General features: G+C 43.5%; 1 protein-coding gene across 1 annotated transcript; it reads right to left on the bottom strand.

Annotated features, from left to right (window-relative positions):
- Nucleotides 1–701: 701 nt before the first annotated feature.
- On the bottom strand, nt 702–17,557 carry LOC128490563 (hepatoma-derived growth factor-related protein 2-like). The gene is made up of 10 exons (XM_053462536.1): nt 17,546–17,557; nt 16,940–17,004; nt 14,016–14,376; nt 7,344–7,432; nt 7,189–7,256; nt 7,035–7,105; nt 5,764–5,865; nt 5,525–5,666; nt 3,898–4,012; nt 702–949 (listed from the first exon to the last, which is right to left on the bottom strand). The coding sequence occupies exons 1-10, from the start codon at nt 17,555–17,557 to the stop codon at nt 886–888; spliced, it is 1,089 nt and encodes a 362-aa protein (XP_053318511.1). The 3' UTR covers nt 702–885.
- Nucleotides 17,558–17,907: the final 350 nt, after the last annotated feature.

The following is a 17,907-nucleotide window of genomic DNA, read 5'->3' as shown; positions in this document are numbered from 1 at the left end:
CATTTTGTCATTATGTTGCAGGTTTATTCCAGTTTCACTTGGAATATCATTGTGTAGATTTGGTGGAGAAGTTGCCTGTCATATAATTCTTTATTCTGCCTCTTTCAGCCGTTCCGTAATGCTTTCCATTTCTGAGCTTCCAAGGTTTGGTTTACTTCCAACGTATACCCGTCTAACATAAGTGAGAGATGGTCCACCACGTTTTGCGCTACGACGGCATCTTTTATTTACATAGCGCCAAAACACATTCCACAACAGTTTACAATAGGGGTTTATAAGTAAAAACTATATTTAAATGAACAGAAGGTGAAGCCGGGTCTGCTAACTAGAAAATTACATAAATAACCCACACTAGTATGGCTCACAACAAATAGGCATACATTTTTTTTTAATTATTATTACAAATATCCTAAAATCTTCTAAGTAGGGTGTTAAAAGATACCACAATATATCAACAATTTTTAAACTCTAGATAAAATGGACGTTATGTTTTGGACCACTCTAAACAAACAAAACGAGCTGTAAGAAACACCAAGCTCTGAGTCTCTATCTGGTTTTAACCATTTCAAATTCCCACCAAAAGAATACAGATTACTTAAATCAATTTGATTTTTAGAGAATGTGGCTAGATACAGTTCTTTGGACAGAAACAACCCAGCATTAAGATACCCCTCCCCCCCAAAGATGACAAAATACACAGATTATCTATAAAAACTTTTTATACTCATTTCATGTCACAAGAAATAAACTAGGAAAAACAAAACAAAAAATAACCAAACATCACTAAGAGCATAGGGGGACACAGTAGATGCAACCCTTGAAATGGACTTCTGACAAAGACAGTCTTCAGCAATAATGGAGTAGAATCCTATGTGTCACAGCCCCTCAACTTCCAGAAGTCTCAGCAGGGATCAGGCCAGCATTACTAGTTTCGTCTGTGAGATTAGTACTGTTAAAGACAAAACATACTTTGTCAAAAATGAACAGCTAATTTATTTTCACCAGTTGAGAAAACAGCATTATTTTAAGAGGCACAAGAAATCATACATTACATTGAAAGATAACATAAGAAGTAACTCCAGAGTTTGTGGTGTGTGTGATAAGAAAGGTCAACCTGATGTGTAATGGTGGCCAAGAAATCGACTATATTTTAGTAACCAGAGTTAAACTGACATAACAGTCTACAGTCCACCAAAACCATTGTGCTACCAGACAAGAAAGCTACATCAGCCCTAACTGCTCCTAAAAAGCTCCAGAGGATGTGTAGGATGCGGTTACATCCCCAACCGATATAAAGCCTGTGACCCCTCTAAGGCATCTCCCCTGGACAGTTACATTTTTGTCATTTTGCCTCTTCTGTGGTAGCCGCTAGAGCTTCAAGAGGTGGAACATTTGTAGATGTGCTCTTCCCTAAGGGGGCTACAATTTGTGCCACACATACTCCTGCAGTTGGATATTTTTCAGTGTTGATCCAATCTAGCCTGCAGACATCAGTCACACCACAGATATAGACATTCCACCCTCTTTCAAAGAAGGCAGGGTCTACAATCTCCCTCAACATTGTTCATCCTTGTAATGGAATTCAGCAGAAGTGTCCTGAAAAAGAGTCACCTACACTAAAAAATGGACACTCTTGCTGTTGGATACACCAGAACCTCACCATTACCACTGTACGTGGTTCACAACAGAACAAAATCAGCACATCAACATCATTAGTAGGGCTGCAACTAACGATTATTTTAATAATCGATTAGTTGGCCGATTATTTTTTCGATTAATCGATTAATCGGATAAAAAAATGAATGTAAATTTTTCATTTATTTAAAATAATTTACTAAACAAATGATGTTAAATACAAACAGCAGAATAAAAAAACTTTGATAATACATTTCTTGTCTTTATTTCCCAACCAGCCCCCCAATATATGCACATTTGAGCCCAGGCTTGCTACGCTGCCTCCCAGACATGCCATGCTGCCCCCCCCCACATATGCCACGCTGCCTACCACAGCACTCCACACTGCCTCCCACATATACCACTCCACGCTGCCTCCCACATATACCACTCCACGCTGCCTCCCACATATACCACACCACGCTGCCTCCCACATCTGCCACTCCACGCTGCCTCCCACATATGCCACTCCACGCTGCCTCCCACATCTGCCACTCCACGCTGCCTCCCACATATGCCACTCCACTCTACCCCCCACATGCCACTGTGCCTGATACGCCTTATATCCCCTGAAACACCACTCCATCCTCCCCAGACATGCCACCCTGCCCTCCCCACATATGCCACGCCATGCTGCCTCCCACATCTGCCACTCCACTCTAACCCCCACATGCCACTGTGCCTGATACACCTTATACGCCCTGAAACACCACTCCATCCTCCCCAGACATGCCACCCTGCCCTCCCCACATATGCCACGCCATGCTGCCTCCCACATCTGCCACTCCACAATGCCTCCCACATATGCCACGCTGCCTCCCACATCTGCCACTCCACGCTGCCTCCCACATCTGCCACTCCACGCTGCCTCCCACATCTGCCACTGTGCCTGATACGCCTTATATCCCCTGATACCCCACTCCATCCTCCCCAGACATGCCACCCTGCCTCCCAGACATGCCACTTCTCTACCCCCAGATATGCCACTCTACCCCCAGATATGCCTTATACACCCTGATACACGACTCCGTCCTCCCCAGACATGCCACACTGCCCTCCCCACATATGCCTTATATACTGTATATGCCTTATACCCCCAGATGTCACGTCACTGCCCCCAGGATTTAGATTCCCCTAAATTAACCCTAAACTCCCCATTAACCATAACTGCCCCTAAATTAACCCTTAACACCCCCTTAACCACAGCATCCCCTAAATTAACCCTAAAGACCCCATCAACCACAGCATCCCCTAAATTAACCCTAAACACACCATTAACCACAACTGCCTCAAATTAACCCCAAACACCCCATTAACCACAGCTGCTCCTAAATTAACCCTAAACACCCTATTAACATAACTGCCCCTAAATTAACCCTAAAGACCCCACTAACCATAACTGCCCCTAAATTAACCCCCACCTCCCCTAACTTTCAGTAGCCCAAATATATATATATATTACATACATATATACACACATATATATATATATATATATATACACACACACACACATACACATATATATATATACATATATATATATACACATATACTTACAGTTAGATGAGTGTCACAGCCATGTGGTTCTGGCCTGGAGAAGGAAGGGGCGGGGCCAGTTGTCACAGTGATTACAGGGAGGGGGAGTAAGTAGGAGCTGCTGCTGTGAGACGGTGAGTCAGACTAAACGGATTATATAATGAGGGGGATTTTTCAGAGCGTTTGCTCTGAAAAAACCCTCATTTTATAATCGATAATAATCGATTCAACTAATCGATAATGAAATTCGTTGCCAACGAATTTCATTATCGATTATTATCGATTTTATCGATTAGTTGTTGCAGCCCTAATCATTAGGCTCCTTGCAATTTTGTCTGGTATAAACTCACCGGTCAGACCATCCAATAGTACTGCCAGTGTGAATTTAGAGTAGTAGTTATGGTGTGCATCAGTCACGAAAGCAGAAAACTTTCAATAGCAAAGACAGTTTTACAGCCGATTAGGTTTAATCTGACATAACAGATCTTGAAATCAAAAGGATTTGCTGCATGCTGGTGCTTAGGTTTTAAAGCAAGAAAGTTTGATGAACCAGCGCAATTAATTTGTGTGTATACCCCCATATATTGCGCGAAAGGATAAAGAAAACACAATAGATTGTACATTACAAATGTATACTATGTACATCTACTCATAACAGCTTAGGAATAGTGGTATCCTTCTCACCCGTCTTCTTCCTTTCCATGATCACTTGTTTCACACTCTTGGTTACGTTCTTCACTTTCCTTATCAACACTACCCTCATTTGCTTGGGATGTAGAGTCTCCATTCACTGGCGTTTCTAAAATTTGGTAATTAGGATAATAAAAAATAGGTATTTCTACGTATACTATACAAATCTGAAGACCAATCTATGAATGTTAGACACAACAAAATCCATGAGACCTATAAATAAAACACACAGATATCTACAATCCTGTTTCTCAAACATTTTTCCATTAAGTGCCCATAGCACCCAATATTACCGTATTTGCTTGATTATAAGACAAGGTTTTTTTCAGAGCAAATGCTCTGAAAAATACCCCTCGTCTTATAGTCAGACCTATTTGAGGTCTGATTATGAGACTACTAAGATCCAGATCCCCCGCAGCTGCAGGGGACCTGGATCCTCCTGCCTCCCCCCCCCCCCCGGCCCACTTACCGGTGCTTCTGAGTCCCCGGTGTGTAGCTGGGGCAGCGTGGTAGATGTCTACGCGATGTACGGGTGTCGGAAGGAGTCGTGGCTAGCAGCGGGGGTTGTCTGCGTCCATCGCGCAGACCTTCCCCGACTGTCAGAGAACAGAGTTCCCCGCACTGGTGCGGCACCGGCACGGGGAACTCTGTTCTCTGACAGCCGCGGAAGGTCTGCGCGATGGACGCAGACAGCCCCCGCTGCTAGCCACGCCTCCTTCCGGCTGCAGCACGCTGCCCCGGCTACATGACAGAGGACTCAGTACCGGCTACATGACAGAGGACTCAGTACCGGCTACATGACGGAGGACTTAAGTACCCGTAAGTTAGGAGGAGGGGGGGGGGAGTGTTAAACGGGGGCATAAGGCATTTCTGGAGGCAGAGTGCTCTATGAAATGCCTTTTAACCCCCTTAATGCCATTCTGCCTCCAGAAATGCCTTTTTAACCCTCTATACGCCACTCTGCCTCTTGAAATGCCTTAAACCTCCCTATATGCCACTCTTCCCCATAATATGCCTTTTAACCCTCTAAATGCCAGAGTGACATATAGGGGCATAAGGCAATTCTGGAGGCAGAGTGGCACATAGGGGGTCAAAAAGCATATCAGGGGGCACAGTGGCATATAGGGTCAAAAGGCATATCATGGGGCACAGTGGCATTTAGAGGGTTAAAAGGCATATCATGGGGCACAGTGGCATATAGGGGGTATAAGGTATTTCTGGGGCAGATGTGCATAACTGGGGGCAGGTTGGAAAATAGAAGGAAATAAAACCAAAATATTTTTCTCAATCATAGCTTTTATTAAAAAAATAGATTACATGAATTAACATTTACTGGTAAAACTTTTTTCCTATAGGGTCGTCTTATATTCAGGCTTTTTCTTTTTTTTCTTAAATTAATATTCAGATTTGGGGGGTCGTCTTATAATCGAGCAAATACGGTATTAACAATTTACCCTTAGAGTAAAAATTTCTTAATGAAGGATGCCATCATAACAGTCTGCTGCAAAATACTATTAAAGTTTTAAATGTAATAGGTTTTGAAATTTCTGAGATCAACTAGTACCCATACTATCCTATGGGAGCTTACTGATTATAGGTCCCTTGCTATGCATTGCCTCACCTTTATCTTTTTCCCCGATGCTATCTTTCTGGCTGTCTTTCAGTTGAGACTCAGATTTGGGACCCAGAATACGAGCCTTGATTCGACTGTATACTTCAGTAGCCTTGTCCATTACAGATCGATTGGCCTTGTACCGGCGTATCTGAGAAGGAGGTAGCGAGAATGTGGAATTGGAGTGAATAGAAAAATTCATGATGCAAGTGCAGATGTCTTCTCTGGTGCAGAGATATGCAACTCACCTTTTTGAGCGTGGCAACTAAATCTGTATTCTTCTGCAGTATATGAGAAGTCACCTGGAGACCACCAAGCTCCTCCAGAGCATTCAGACATTTCTGTATGTCCTAGGTAAAACACATTTGTTTTTTTTTTAAAGAGATGTACAAATAAAAGCTATGAAAGCTTTTTATCACTATCACTGTGCTACACATAAATATTCACAAAGGAAACACTATACGACAACAAGAATGTGGACATAGTGATCTTTGGCTTGTATGCAGCCACTGGGCCCGTTTTATGAAGCTCTTGACATACAGTGCTTGTACGGATGTTGCTTCCAGAGGCAGTTTGGAACCGTAGGGACTGATGCTATAGAGGAACGGCTATGTGTATGCGCTACGCACCTTAGCAGTCAAGTTGTTACTCCTAAACAGGGCCTTAGGAAGGATGAGAAAGGTAAGAGATGGGGAGAAAGGGGTATAAGTGCAATGTAGGTTTGTGTGTGTGTGTATGTGTGTTTATGGGCAGGTGTGTGTAGGGGCAGTGTATGTGTATATGCGTGGGCAGGTGTGTGCTTAAATGGGTAGATGTGTAGAATAGCAGTGTGTTATTTCCATTCTCACAATAACACCACTTGCAGTGGATCAGGGCAGACCTAGCAGGGCTATTCTACTTTCTATGTTTGCCTATGCATTTGATTTTAAACAGTTGTGAACAAGGAATGTGATTGAAACACCTAAGCTCAATCAGCAGGGTGGCCACATACTTTTGGTCATATAGTGTAATTTTCACAGTACAATGAAAAAGTAGGAGTGGGCATAACAATTCTTGTATGAAAATCTTGCACCCGAGTGTAGAGCAGGAGAAGCACCCCGGCGTACCTTGCACGAGGTGAGTCAGCGTATACACCTATGCTGACGGCATTTTAAGTGCTAGGACAATCCCTTTGGGTCTGTGGGGAAACTCTAGGACTTAGTAGTGGCTGCTCATTATCAGAGACTTACACCTATAGTACATGCCTCAAACATTATGTAGTTGAAAGGAACCTAAACTCATACAGGTAGAATAGTGGGTAACATATAGATCATAAGCAAGATCTAGAGCTGAAACAGAGGTCACAACGGTAGTGCCAACTAGAGCATAATATACATTTCATGTTGCTGCAATAACCATTCTCTGTTTGTTTTAAGTACATGGCACAACATTTTTTTTTAATGGCCTGTTAAAATGAGACATCGGGTGCAAATGCAGTCTAAGTGAAATTATCAGCGTGCGGAGTAAATGTTTCACTTACAGGATTGTCCACTTTCAATGCAAACTTGATCTCACTGTGGAGCTTCTGGAGTTTTTCTTCTACTGTAGGCTCTGTAGAAAGATTATACCATGACACCTCATTTGCCTTTTCACAATATTCAGACATAATACACGCAGCCTATAAAATTACTTACCTTTCTTCTGTGTTTTCCGGTCATTTATTGTTTCTGGTTTCTTTCTTCCCTTATCAGTCTTGGGAGGCCTGGGAAATTGAGTTTTTTTAATGTAATAACTTGTACCTACATCCACAAAAAGTTCATTCTATCAACTACTATAACTCTCTTCTTACCTTCCTCTTGGTCGGTCTCCACGTTTTTCCTTCTCAGTTGTTTTTTTCGCAGACTGTGAAGCTGGTGTCTTTTTAACAGTCTTCTTAATCTTAAAATATTAATAGCATAATAATACCATGTCAGTCTATTTGCGTGTAATAATGCCACACAGTGAAACATTTGCTTTACAAATAATATTTGTATGCAGAAGTGACAGCATCTGTTGTCGGCTAAATGTATTTCTTTTAGTTTAGGTTTTTTCCAATTCTTCCTTGCAAGATGCTTCTAGTAGAGACATCCCTAGGTCATCTTACAGACACAATATGTTTGAGATTTTGAATATTTTTCAATTTCAGGGACTGTAAAGGCAATTGCTAGGTGTCCAGCATTCATTTTTTTTCTTTGAAGTAGGGCTGCAACTAACGATTATTTTCATAATCGATTAGTTGGCCGATTATTTTTTCGATTAATCGGATAAATAAAATGAATGTACATTTTTCATTTATTAAAATAATTTAATAAACAAATTATGTTAAATATAAACAGCAGAATAAAAAAAAACTTTGATAAAATGCATTTCTTGTCTTTATTTCCCAACCAGGCGCCCCAATTTATGCACATTTGAGCCCAGGCTTGCCACGCTGCCTCCCAGACATGCCACTCCACGCTGCCTCCCAGACATGCCACTCCACGCTGCCTCCCACATATACCACTCCACGCTGCCTCCCACATATGCCACTGTGTCTGATATGCCTTATACCAGAGCTCGACAAATCCCAGGCGCCAGGTCGCCATGGCGACAGAGAATTTTGTCCTGGCGCCTAGGTTTTGTCAGCCTCTTACATCCAGAAAAAATTGTGGATGTAAGAGGCTGAGTCACCACACGGGGGCGCTGCTGCCTGCCCAGGAGTCTGGGCAGACAGCACAGCCACTCAGAGCCCGCCCCTGAGCCTGAGATCACTCCCACGGAGTGAGCCTGTAGGCTGAAAACGCGGTTGCTGCAAAACCAGCAATCGTGTTTTCAGCTGCCACAGGCAGCTTCAGGGAAGGGGGTTGTGTGTTAATTGGGGCCCCCACACAAGTGTGGGGACCGGACCCAACACCCCCCAGCTGCCTGATCGCTCCATGAGAGCGACAGTGCAGCGTTAACCCCTTCAGTGCCGCGATCATTTAGGGGCATTTAGGGGTTAATTCCCGTTTTGTACGGGGCTCTGCTGCTGGTGGTCTGCCTGGAAGTCCAGGCAGACCAGCAACAGCAAAAACGAGCCCCCACAAGCCCTTTGATGATTCCTGTAGGCATGGAAGCCTACAGCAGTCATCAAAAACTCCCCTCCCTGCAATGGCTGGTCTATAGACCAGCAATTGAGTCCCAGCTGCCAGAGGCAGCTTCAGGGACAGGGGAGAGGGTTCTTTGGTCTCCACATGAGTGTGGAGACCAGCCCCAACACCCCCCTGCTGCCTGATCGCTCCATGAGAGCGACAGTGCAGCGTTAACCCCTTCAATGCCACAATTGTGTATGACACATTCGTGGCATTGCAGGGGTTAACATTTGTCCCCACAAGCTTGTGGGGACTAAATATCAATCAATGCTGTGCTCCAATGGAACATCAGCATCGAAAGAGTTAAAAAAAAAAAAAAATTAAAAAAATTAATTAAAAAAAAACAGCACTGACCTGAAAGTCCAGGGTGCTTCCAGGTCAAGCGCTGTGAGTTTAGTAAGTGGGCTGATGATGATCAGATCACTCCTGGCCAAGTGTTAGTTTAAAAAAATCCTGGCTCCTAACTTTTTTACCTGGCGCCTAGATTCACAACAAATTTGTCAAGCCCTGCCTTATACCCCCTGATACACCACTCCATCCTCCTCAGACATGCCACGCTGCCCTCCCCACATATGCCTTATATACCGTATATGCCTTATACCCCCAGATATGTCACTCCATCCTCCCCAGATATCTCATAGTCCCCTCATAGAGTCACAGACCTGTTCACAGCACACTGACACCATACTTTTATAAATAAGTACTGGGTTAATCTTCACTGCCCCCATGATTTAGATTCCCCTTAGTCTGCCCCCCTTTACCTCTAACTGCGCCTTAAGTTAACTTTATTAAATTAACCATAACTACCCCCTAAATTAACTCTAAATACCCCATCAAACACAACTACCCCAAATTAACCCTAAACGCCCCATTAACCACAGCATCCCCTAAATTAACCCTAAAGACCCCCATCAACCACAACAGCCCCTAAATTAACCCTAAACACCCCATTAACCACAGCTGCTCCTATATTAGCCCTAAACACCATATTAACCATAACTACCCCTAAATTAACCCTAAACACCCCATTAACCATAGCTGCCCCTAAACACCCCATTAACCATAGCTGCCCCTAAATCAACCCCCACCTCCCCTAACTTTCAGCAGCCCAAATATTAATGTTATACTTACAGTTAGATGAGTGTCACAGCCATGTGGTTCTGGCCTTCTGGGAGAAGGAAGGGGCGGGGCCAGTTGTCACAGTGATTAGAGGGAGGGACTGGTAAGTAGGAGCTGCTGCTGTGAGTCAGACTAAACGGATTATATGAGGGGTATTTTTCAGAGCGTTTGCTCTGAAAAAACCCTCATTTTATAATCAATAAAAATCGATTCAACTAATCGATAATGAAATTCGTTGGCAACAATTTTCATTATCGATTATTATCGATTTTATCGATTAGTTGTTGCAGCCCTACTTTGAAGCCTTACTTTATTATACATTAGGTTCCCGAGTTTCTACTGACCCCAAAAGCATGATAGATCCATCCCAAACTACTTCTCAATTTCTTTCTTAAACATTCCTTTGGTTATAAATCACCTCTGGCTTATTTAAATGCTGTGATGTATACTTCAGAGGTGGACTGGTGCACCACTACTCCTGTACTCGCCTAACCATCCTTCTTTAAGGATAACAGTTTTGCTATGCATTAGTGATGGGAAGTTCAGATCATTAAAGTGAATCGGATCATTTCGATTCGTTCACTGAAATGATCCGATTCATGATCCGGATCTTCGGATCACTCAGTGTGCCTTCACGGAGTTACTGTTTTCCAGTAACTCCGTGCAGGCACACTAACGATTGGCCCCGCCCCTTTCATTATGAATCCTCCCCCCTGCCTCCAGTGATGTCAATGAAGGCAGAGAGTCGTTCAAAGATTCGGATCTTACAGGGATCCGAATCTTACAGTGATCCGGATCACTGTAAGATCCGGATCACTGTAAGATCCGGATCATTGTAAGATCCGGATCTTTGAACGACTCTCTGCCTTCGTTGGCATTCTAATCATTCAGAGAATATCACCATACTGTTATAAATAATACATTAATAATCACTGCCCCCAGGATTTACATTCCCCTTTACCTGCAACTGCACCTTAAGCTAACTTTATTAAATTAATTAAATTAACCCTCACCATTAAATTAACCCTAAACACCCCATTAAGCATAACTGCCCCCAAATTAACACTAAAGACCCCATTAAGCATAACTGCCCCCAAATTAACCCTAAACACCCCATTAAGCATAACTGCCCCCAAATTAACCCTAAACACCTCATTAAGCATAAATGGCCCTAAATTAACACTAAAGACCCCATTAAGCATAACTGCCCCCAAATTAACCTTAAACACCTCATTAAGCATAACTGCCCCTAAATTAACACTAAAGACCCCATCAACCATACCAATTTATTAGGTAATTTATCTGGAGTACATGCAATTAATTTAGGGGCAGTTATGGTTAATGGAGTATTTAGGGTTAATTTCAGGGGCCGTTATGGTTAATGGGGTCTTTAGGGTTAATTTCAGGGGCCGTTATGGTTAATGGGATCTTTACGGTTAATTTCAGGGGCAGTTATGGTTGATGGGGTATAAGGGTTAATTTTACGCTGATGACTGAGGGTTAATTTAATTAATTTAATAAAGTTAACTGTAGGTGCAGTTATAGGTAAAGGGGGGCAAACTCAGGGGAATCTAAATCCTGGGGGCAGTGTGAACATTATTAATGTATTTATTTATAAAAAGTATGGTATCAGTAATATTCTCTGAATGATTCGAATCTCTGTAAGATTCGGATCCTTGTAAGATTCGAATCATTCGACTCTTCGGATCATTCGACTCTTCGGATCATTCGACTCTTTGAACGACTCTCTGAGTCATCGTTCCTGTGTGAATTAATGAGCTGTAACCTGACCCCAGAGTCTGTGTCTGAGTGCTCTGCAGATGACTCACAGCTCTAGGATCAGGTTACAGCTGCATGATTCACAGACTGAACCGCTACAAATGAATCGTTCAGTCTAGTGAACCGATTCATCCGGATCACTAAAAAGAACCGGATCAAATGAACGATTCGTTCATGATCCAGACATCACTACTCTGCATTCCCAACAAGTCCACAAACAGTCCTGAGGTATTTCAAAAGTTCCCCTTTGAATTCCCTAAATGACATGTTGAACCTTGCAGGCAGGAGGTGTTTAGATAGCTTATTATAGCATTCCTCTTGCTTTGTTCAAATCAAGGGTCTTTATTTTTGTACCCTCAGCTACTTAACCCCTTAATGACAAGACTCTTACTCGTAGTACATTTTGGGACAAAAGACTATAAAAAATACTACCGTGTTTCCCCGATAGTAAGACACCCCCGATAGTAAGACGTATCGGGGGTTTCAGAGGGGTCGGCTAATATAAGCCGTACCCCGAAAGTAAGACATATGTCTTACTTTCGGGGAAACACGGGGGATTTGCCGGGTCCGCCACTCTAAGGGGCCGGGAAGTCCCCACCAAGGCCGGCCTTACGTGTCTGCGGCCGCACAGGATTTAAATTAAAACATCGGGGTTTTTTTTTAACTTTATTTAACATCCTCCATGTTAAATAAAGTTTTTTTAACTTTATTTAACATGGAGGATGTTAAATAAAGTTGAAAAAAACCCCCGATGTTTTTATTTAAACCCTGTGCGGCCGCAGACCCCTAAGGCCGGCCCTGGTGGGGGCTTCCCGGCCTCTTAGAGCAGGGCGCCACACTCCAGGGGGCGCGACGGGGGGCGGTCCGCACCGGGTGCCGCTCATCAGGGGCTGCCAACTTGCGGCACCCGGCACTCCTCCAGAGACGGACAGTAATGTCCGCCGCTGGAGGAGCAGGCTCGCAAGGGAGCGGTATCGGAGGTCTTTAACAGACCTCCGGCTCCCTTGAGTGATTTTAAGCCGGGTTCAACCCGGCTTAAAATCACTCAAGGGAGCCGGAGGTCTGTTAATGACCTCCGATACCGCTCCCTTGTGATCTGCGCGGCAACAGCTGTTGTGCGCCGGGGTTTCTTGTCAGATCCCGGCGCACAACACTGAAGCCGCGCCCACCGCTGTCCGTGCCCTCTGAACCAGGAAGAAGACAGAACTGAAGAAGAGGAGCGAAGAGGAGGAAAAGAAGCTGAAAGAAGAAAGGAAAGGTAGGAAAGCATTAAGTGAGAGTGGATTGGTGTATATGTGTGTGTGGATTGGTGTATATGTGTGTGGATTGGTGTATGTGTGTGTGGATTGGTGTATATGTGTGTGGATTGGTATATGTGTGTGGATTTGTGTATACGTGTGTGGATTTGTGTATATGTGTGTGGATTGGTATACGTGTGGATTGGTAGGTGTGTTGATTGGTAAGTGTGTGAGAGTGATGGGTGTTATGCTGTACCATTTCCAATGTCTTTTTCATGATCTAATTATGCTCTAAAAGTACATCATAACTCCCATCACTCTCAATTTTTTCCCAATATAAGACATACCCCGAAAGTAAGACATAGTGGGGCTTTTAGGGATAAAAAGAAAGTAAGACACTGTCTTACTTTCGGGGAAACACGGTACTACTTGTCCTGAGTTTACAAATACCCAATATTTTTTTTTGCTTTTTTCTGCACGTTACAGGGCAATAAGTACAGGTAGCATTTTGTTATTTCATAACCTTTTATCCCCCCAAATCTGGTCACTGCCCCATGTGCTATTTGAGGTATCTTTGAATTCACTGTGATTCACGGCGATCAGGAGGTTGTGAAGCCCCCTCTGGCTTGCAGGCTTGCCTCAATGAAAAGGCATCCTGGAATGCCCCTCACCAGATTTTCATCTGGCTCAGGGGCGTGTTTAACAGACCGGTGATTTGCATCACTGGTCTGTTTAAACCGCTGATCGCCGTGAATTACGGCAATCGGAAGGTCAGAAATTTTTTTTTTTGTTTGCCTGGATAGCCTCACTTGTGAGGCTTCCAGGAAAACTGCAATGCCGCCGAATGATGAACGGCAAATAATGCTACCATGTACATGTACGGGCATGGTCACTAACACACTATATCGTATGTGGATTGACATTAAAGGAGCACTTGGATATTGAGAATGATCCCAACAGTTTAAGAGGCTCAGAGAATAAGTTTTTTTTTTAATGGAATTGCCATCACCCAATTTAGTCCCGACAAAAAAAATCTGTTAAATCATACTGAACAAATATATAGGAACTGTGCATTAAATGTTAATTAACAAGTTAAAATTTGTGCAACAAAACTTAACATTTCTCCAAATTTGTGTGTGTTTACATGATTTCTTGAGATTTGCCAGGGGCGCCCAAACCCACCCACAGTTACACCACAAATTTGCAGGCATGCATGATAGACATAACTTCACCCACCTTCTTGTCACTGTCTGAATCTGAGGCCATTCTGTCTTTTTCCTTCTTTGGGGCTTTCTTCCTATCTCCTGGACTAGTTTTCGATTCCTTTGTGGATTTTTTCTCATTTTCAGAGTCAGAAGATGTAAATCTCTTTTCTTGCTTAAAATCTTCATCATCGCTTTGGCTGCTGTCACTGTCAGTTTTACCTTTGTCCCCCTTTTCTATCTTCTCTCTCTTTTTTCTCTCATCCTCCTCCTTTTCCTCCTCACGTAGTCGGCGCAACTGCTCCTCTTGTTCCTTTCTCCTACGCTCTTCCAGCGCACTCCGCCTTTCCTCATCTCGCTTCTTCCATTCACTAACCCGGTCTGGGGAACTGTCACTATAAATATAGGACAGCGAGGTCAGGTCACCAGCAGTTTATTTCCAAACTGAGCACAACCAGGGGCGTATCTAGAGTATTTGGCACCCGGGGCGGATCCTGTAAGTGGCACCCCCACACACACAAATGTAAAGACATCTACAAAATTATGTTGGCAAGAATATTGATTGCACCAATTTGTAAACTGTAAACAACAAGAAATCTGAAAAAATAAATTAATAACTTATAAGTAAAATAAACACGTTTAAATAACATTTACTGAACATATAATAGTGCTTTCTTTAATAACCCTCCAAAAAACAGCGTCCACATTGCCCACATAGAACCTGACCAGCACCCAAATTACACACACATAGGACGTGCCATATTTGCCCCCAAACAGCCCAGCATGAGTCAGCATTGTTCCCAAACAGCAGAGTGTACGCCATCTTTGTCCCATAAACACTCTACCTGTGCCATCTTTGTCCCACAAACACCCTGCCTGTGCCATTTTTGTCCCATAAACACCCTGCTTATACCATCTTTGCCTTTTTGACAAATCAACTATACACCTATGATTAACACAAACACTTTTACAGTCACTCACTAATTCACTTTCATTCACACAATAATTTATTCTTTCACACAAATTATTTACACATAGTCATTGATGCATTCTCACAAATTCATTAATTCTCTCACTCATTCACACAATTCATCCACACATTAATCCATTCATTTTCGCTCTCTCATTCTGACTCTTTATTTCAATATCCTTGCTACCCTCCTTTCTCCCTATCTACCCATTCTCACCCCCTTCTGCCCTATCTAGCCCTTCTCACTCCCTTCCCCCTATCTACCCCCTATCCCCCCCGTCTCACTCCCTTCTCCCTATCTACCCCCCTAACTATCTACCCTCTCCCCCCTTTGAAGTTCACTTACCTTTCAGGAGTCCTGGGGTGGGGGTGCAAGGCCTCTGTCTCCCAGCTCTGCCACTGTATGGAACAGCATGGTAAGTGTGGATTGGTAAGTGTGGATTGGTAAATGTGTGAGAGTGATGGGAGTTATGATGTACTTTAGAGCATAATTATATAATGAAAAAGACATTGGAAATGGTACAGCATAACACCCATCACTCTCACACATTTACCAATCCACACTTACCAATCCACACTTACCATTCCAGATGCCACACATACCAATCCACACATACCAATCCACACATTCCACACATACCAATCCACACTTACCAATTCACACATCCCAATCCACACATACCAATCCACACATACCAATCCACACATACCAATCTACACATACCAATCCACACATACCAATCCACACATTCCACACATACCAATCCACACATTCCACACATACCAATCCACACTAACCAATTCACACATCCCAATCCACACTTCCCAATCCACACTTACCAATCCACACATACCAATCCACACATACCAATCTACACATACCAATCCACACATACCAATCCACACATACCACACATACTAATCCACAGATTCCACACATACCAATCCACACTTGCCAATCCACATTTACCAATCCACAGATTCCACACATACCAATCCACACTTACCAATCCACACATACAAATCCACAGATTCCACACATACCAATCCACACTTACCCATCCACACATACCAATCCACAGATTCCACACATACCAATCCACATTTACCAATCCACAGATTCCACACATACCAATCCACAGATTCCACACATACCAATCCACAGATTCCACACATACCAATCCACATTTACCAATCCACAGATTCCACACATACCAATCCACACTTACCAATCCACAGATTCCACACATACCAATCCACACATACCAATCCACAGATTCCACACATACCAATCCACAGATTCCACACATACCAATCCACAGATTCCACACATACCAATCCACATTTACCAATCCACACATACTAATCCACAGATTCCACACATACCAATCCGCATTTACCAATCCACAGTTTCCACACATACCAATCCACACATACCAATCCACAGATTCCACACATACCAATCCACAGATTCCACACATATGTGCGCCGGGATCTGACAACAAACCCCGGCGCACAGCAGCAGTTGCCGCGCAGATCGCGAGGGAGCGGTATCGGAGGTCTTTAACAGAACTCCGGCTCCCTTGAGTGATTTTAAGCCGGTTAAAGACCTCCGATACCGCTCCCTTGCGAGCCTTCTCCTCCAGCGGCGGACATTGCTGTCCGTCTCTGGAGGGGTGCCGGGTGCCGGCAAGTTGGCACCCCCCTGATGAGCGGCACCCGGTGCGGACCGCCCCCCCGCCCCCCGCTAGGTACGCTACTGAGCACAACATGAACAGTACATATGGTCTCTGTAGAAAAGGGGAGGTATACAACCAACTCTTGCAATTAGGTATAAATTACTTAGCTGTGCTTGATTTGATTTTTCAGAAGTCCTGTGAGTCATAATATCAGAGATAAACATGCACCGATGCACAAGTATGGTAGAAATCATAAAAACCACACTGGCTTACGAGTGATTTAAGCAACACAGAAGCTGAGGATTTTACCTGTCACTGCTAGAGCTGTCTGAGGGAGTCTCTGTTTTTCGGACTCTTTGATGCAGATTTTTCAACTACCAAAAAACAAAGATAATATTAAAAAAAACGTATTCTAATTTTTTGAAAAACGTACCTTATATACTGTATTTGCTCGACCCCGATTATAAGACGACCCCCCAAAATTTGAATATTAATTTAGAAAAAAGAGAAAAAGCCAGAATAAAAGACTACCCCATAGGAAAAAAAAGTTTTGCTGGTAAATATTAATTCACATGCAAACTATTTTTTCATATTTAATAAAAACTATGATTAAGAAAAATGCATTTTTTGTTTTTTATTTCCTTTTATTTGCCAAACTGCCGCCCAGTTATGCATATCTGCCCCATGGCTTGCTACTCTGCCCCCCAGATATGCCTTATACCCCCATATGCCACTGCCCCCCCAGATATGCCTTATACCCCCTATATACCACTCTGCCCCCAAGATATGCCTTACAACCCCAATATGCCACTCTGCCTCCCTGATATGTCCTATACCCCCGGATATGTCTTATTCCTCCCTATTTGCCAAACTGCCCCCCTGATATGCCTTATACAACCCTATATGTCCCCTGACGTACCGATGCATCCCTAGACTTGTTCCCTGTGCTCCAGACTCCCTAGTGTCAAGTGGGGGCAGCAGGTGGACGCTTGCGCGATGACAACCTCCGCTGCTATCTGGGCCTCATGCCAGGGATTCTATGACTGAGCATCAGAAGGTCACGGCGGTGCTCCGTCATAGAAGCCCCGGCGGAAGTGTCGGGTAGCAGTGGAGGTTGCGTGCATCGCAGAGAGTAGGATCCAGGTCCCCTGCAGTTCTGCGGGGGATCTGGATCTTAGTCTTGTAGTCGGACCTCTATTTGAGGTCTGATTATAAGACAACCTCTGATATATAAGATATGAGGTATTTTTCATAGCATTTGCTCTTCTTCTAAAGTC

Source organism: Spea bombifrons, chromosome 1, assembly GCF_027358695.1.
Source record: "Spea bombifrons isolate aSpeBom1 chromosome 1, aSpeBom1.2.pri, whole genome shotgun sequence".
Taxonomy (NCBI): Eukaryota; Metazoa; Chordata; class Amphibia; order Anura; family Pelobatidae; genus Spea; species Spea bombifrons.
This window is presented reverse-complemented; position numbering and strand designations above follow the sequence as displayed.

Bases quoted from the DNA above. Each gene is read 5' to 3' on its own strand.
- LOC128490563 (XM_053462536.1), bottom strand. The intron at 7,257-7,343 runs GTAAGAAGAGAG...TCAATTTCCCAG, and splicing joins GGAGACCGACCAAGAGGAAG to GCCTCCCAAGACTGATAAGG. The intron at 950-3,897 runs GTGAGAAGGATA...TGTCTTTAACAG, and splicing joins CATGGAAAGGAAGAAGACGG to TACTAATCTCACAGACGAAA.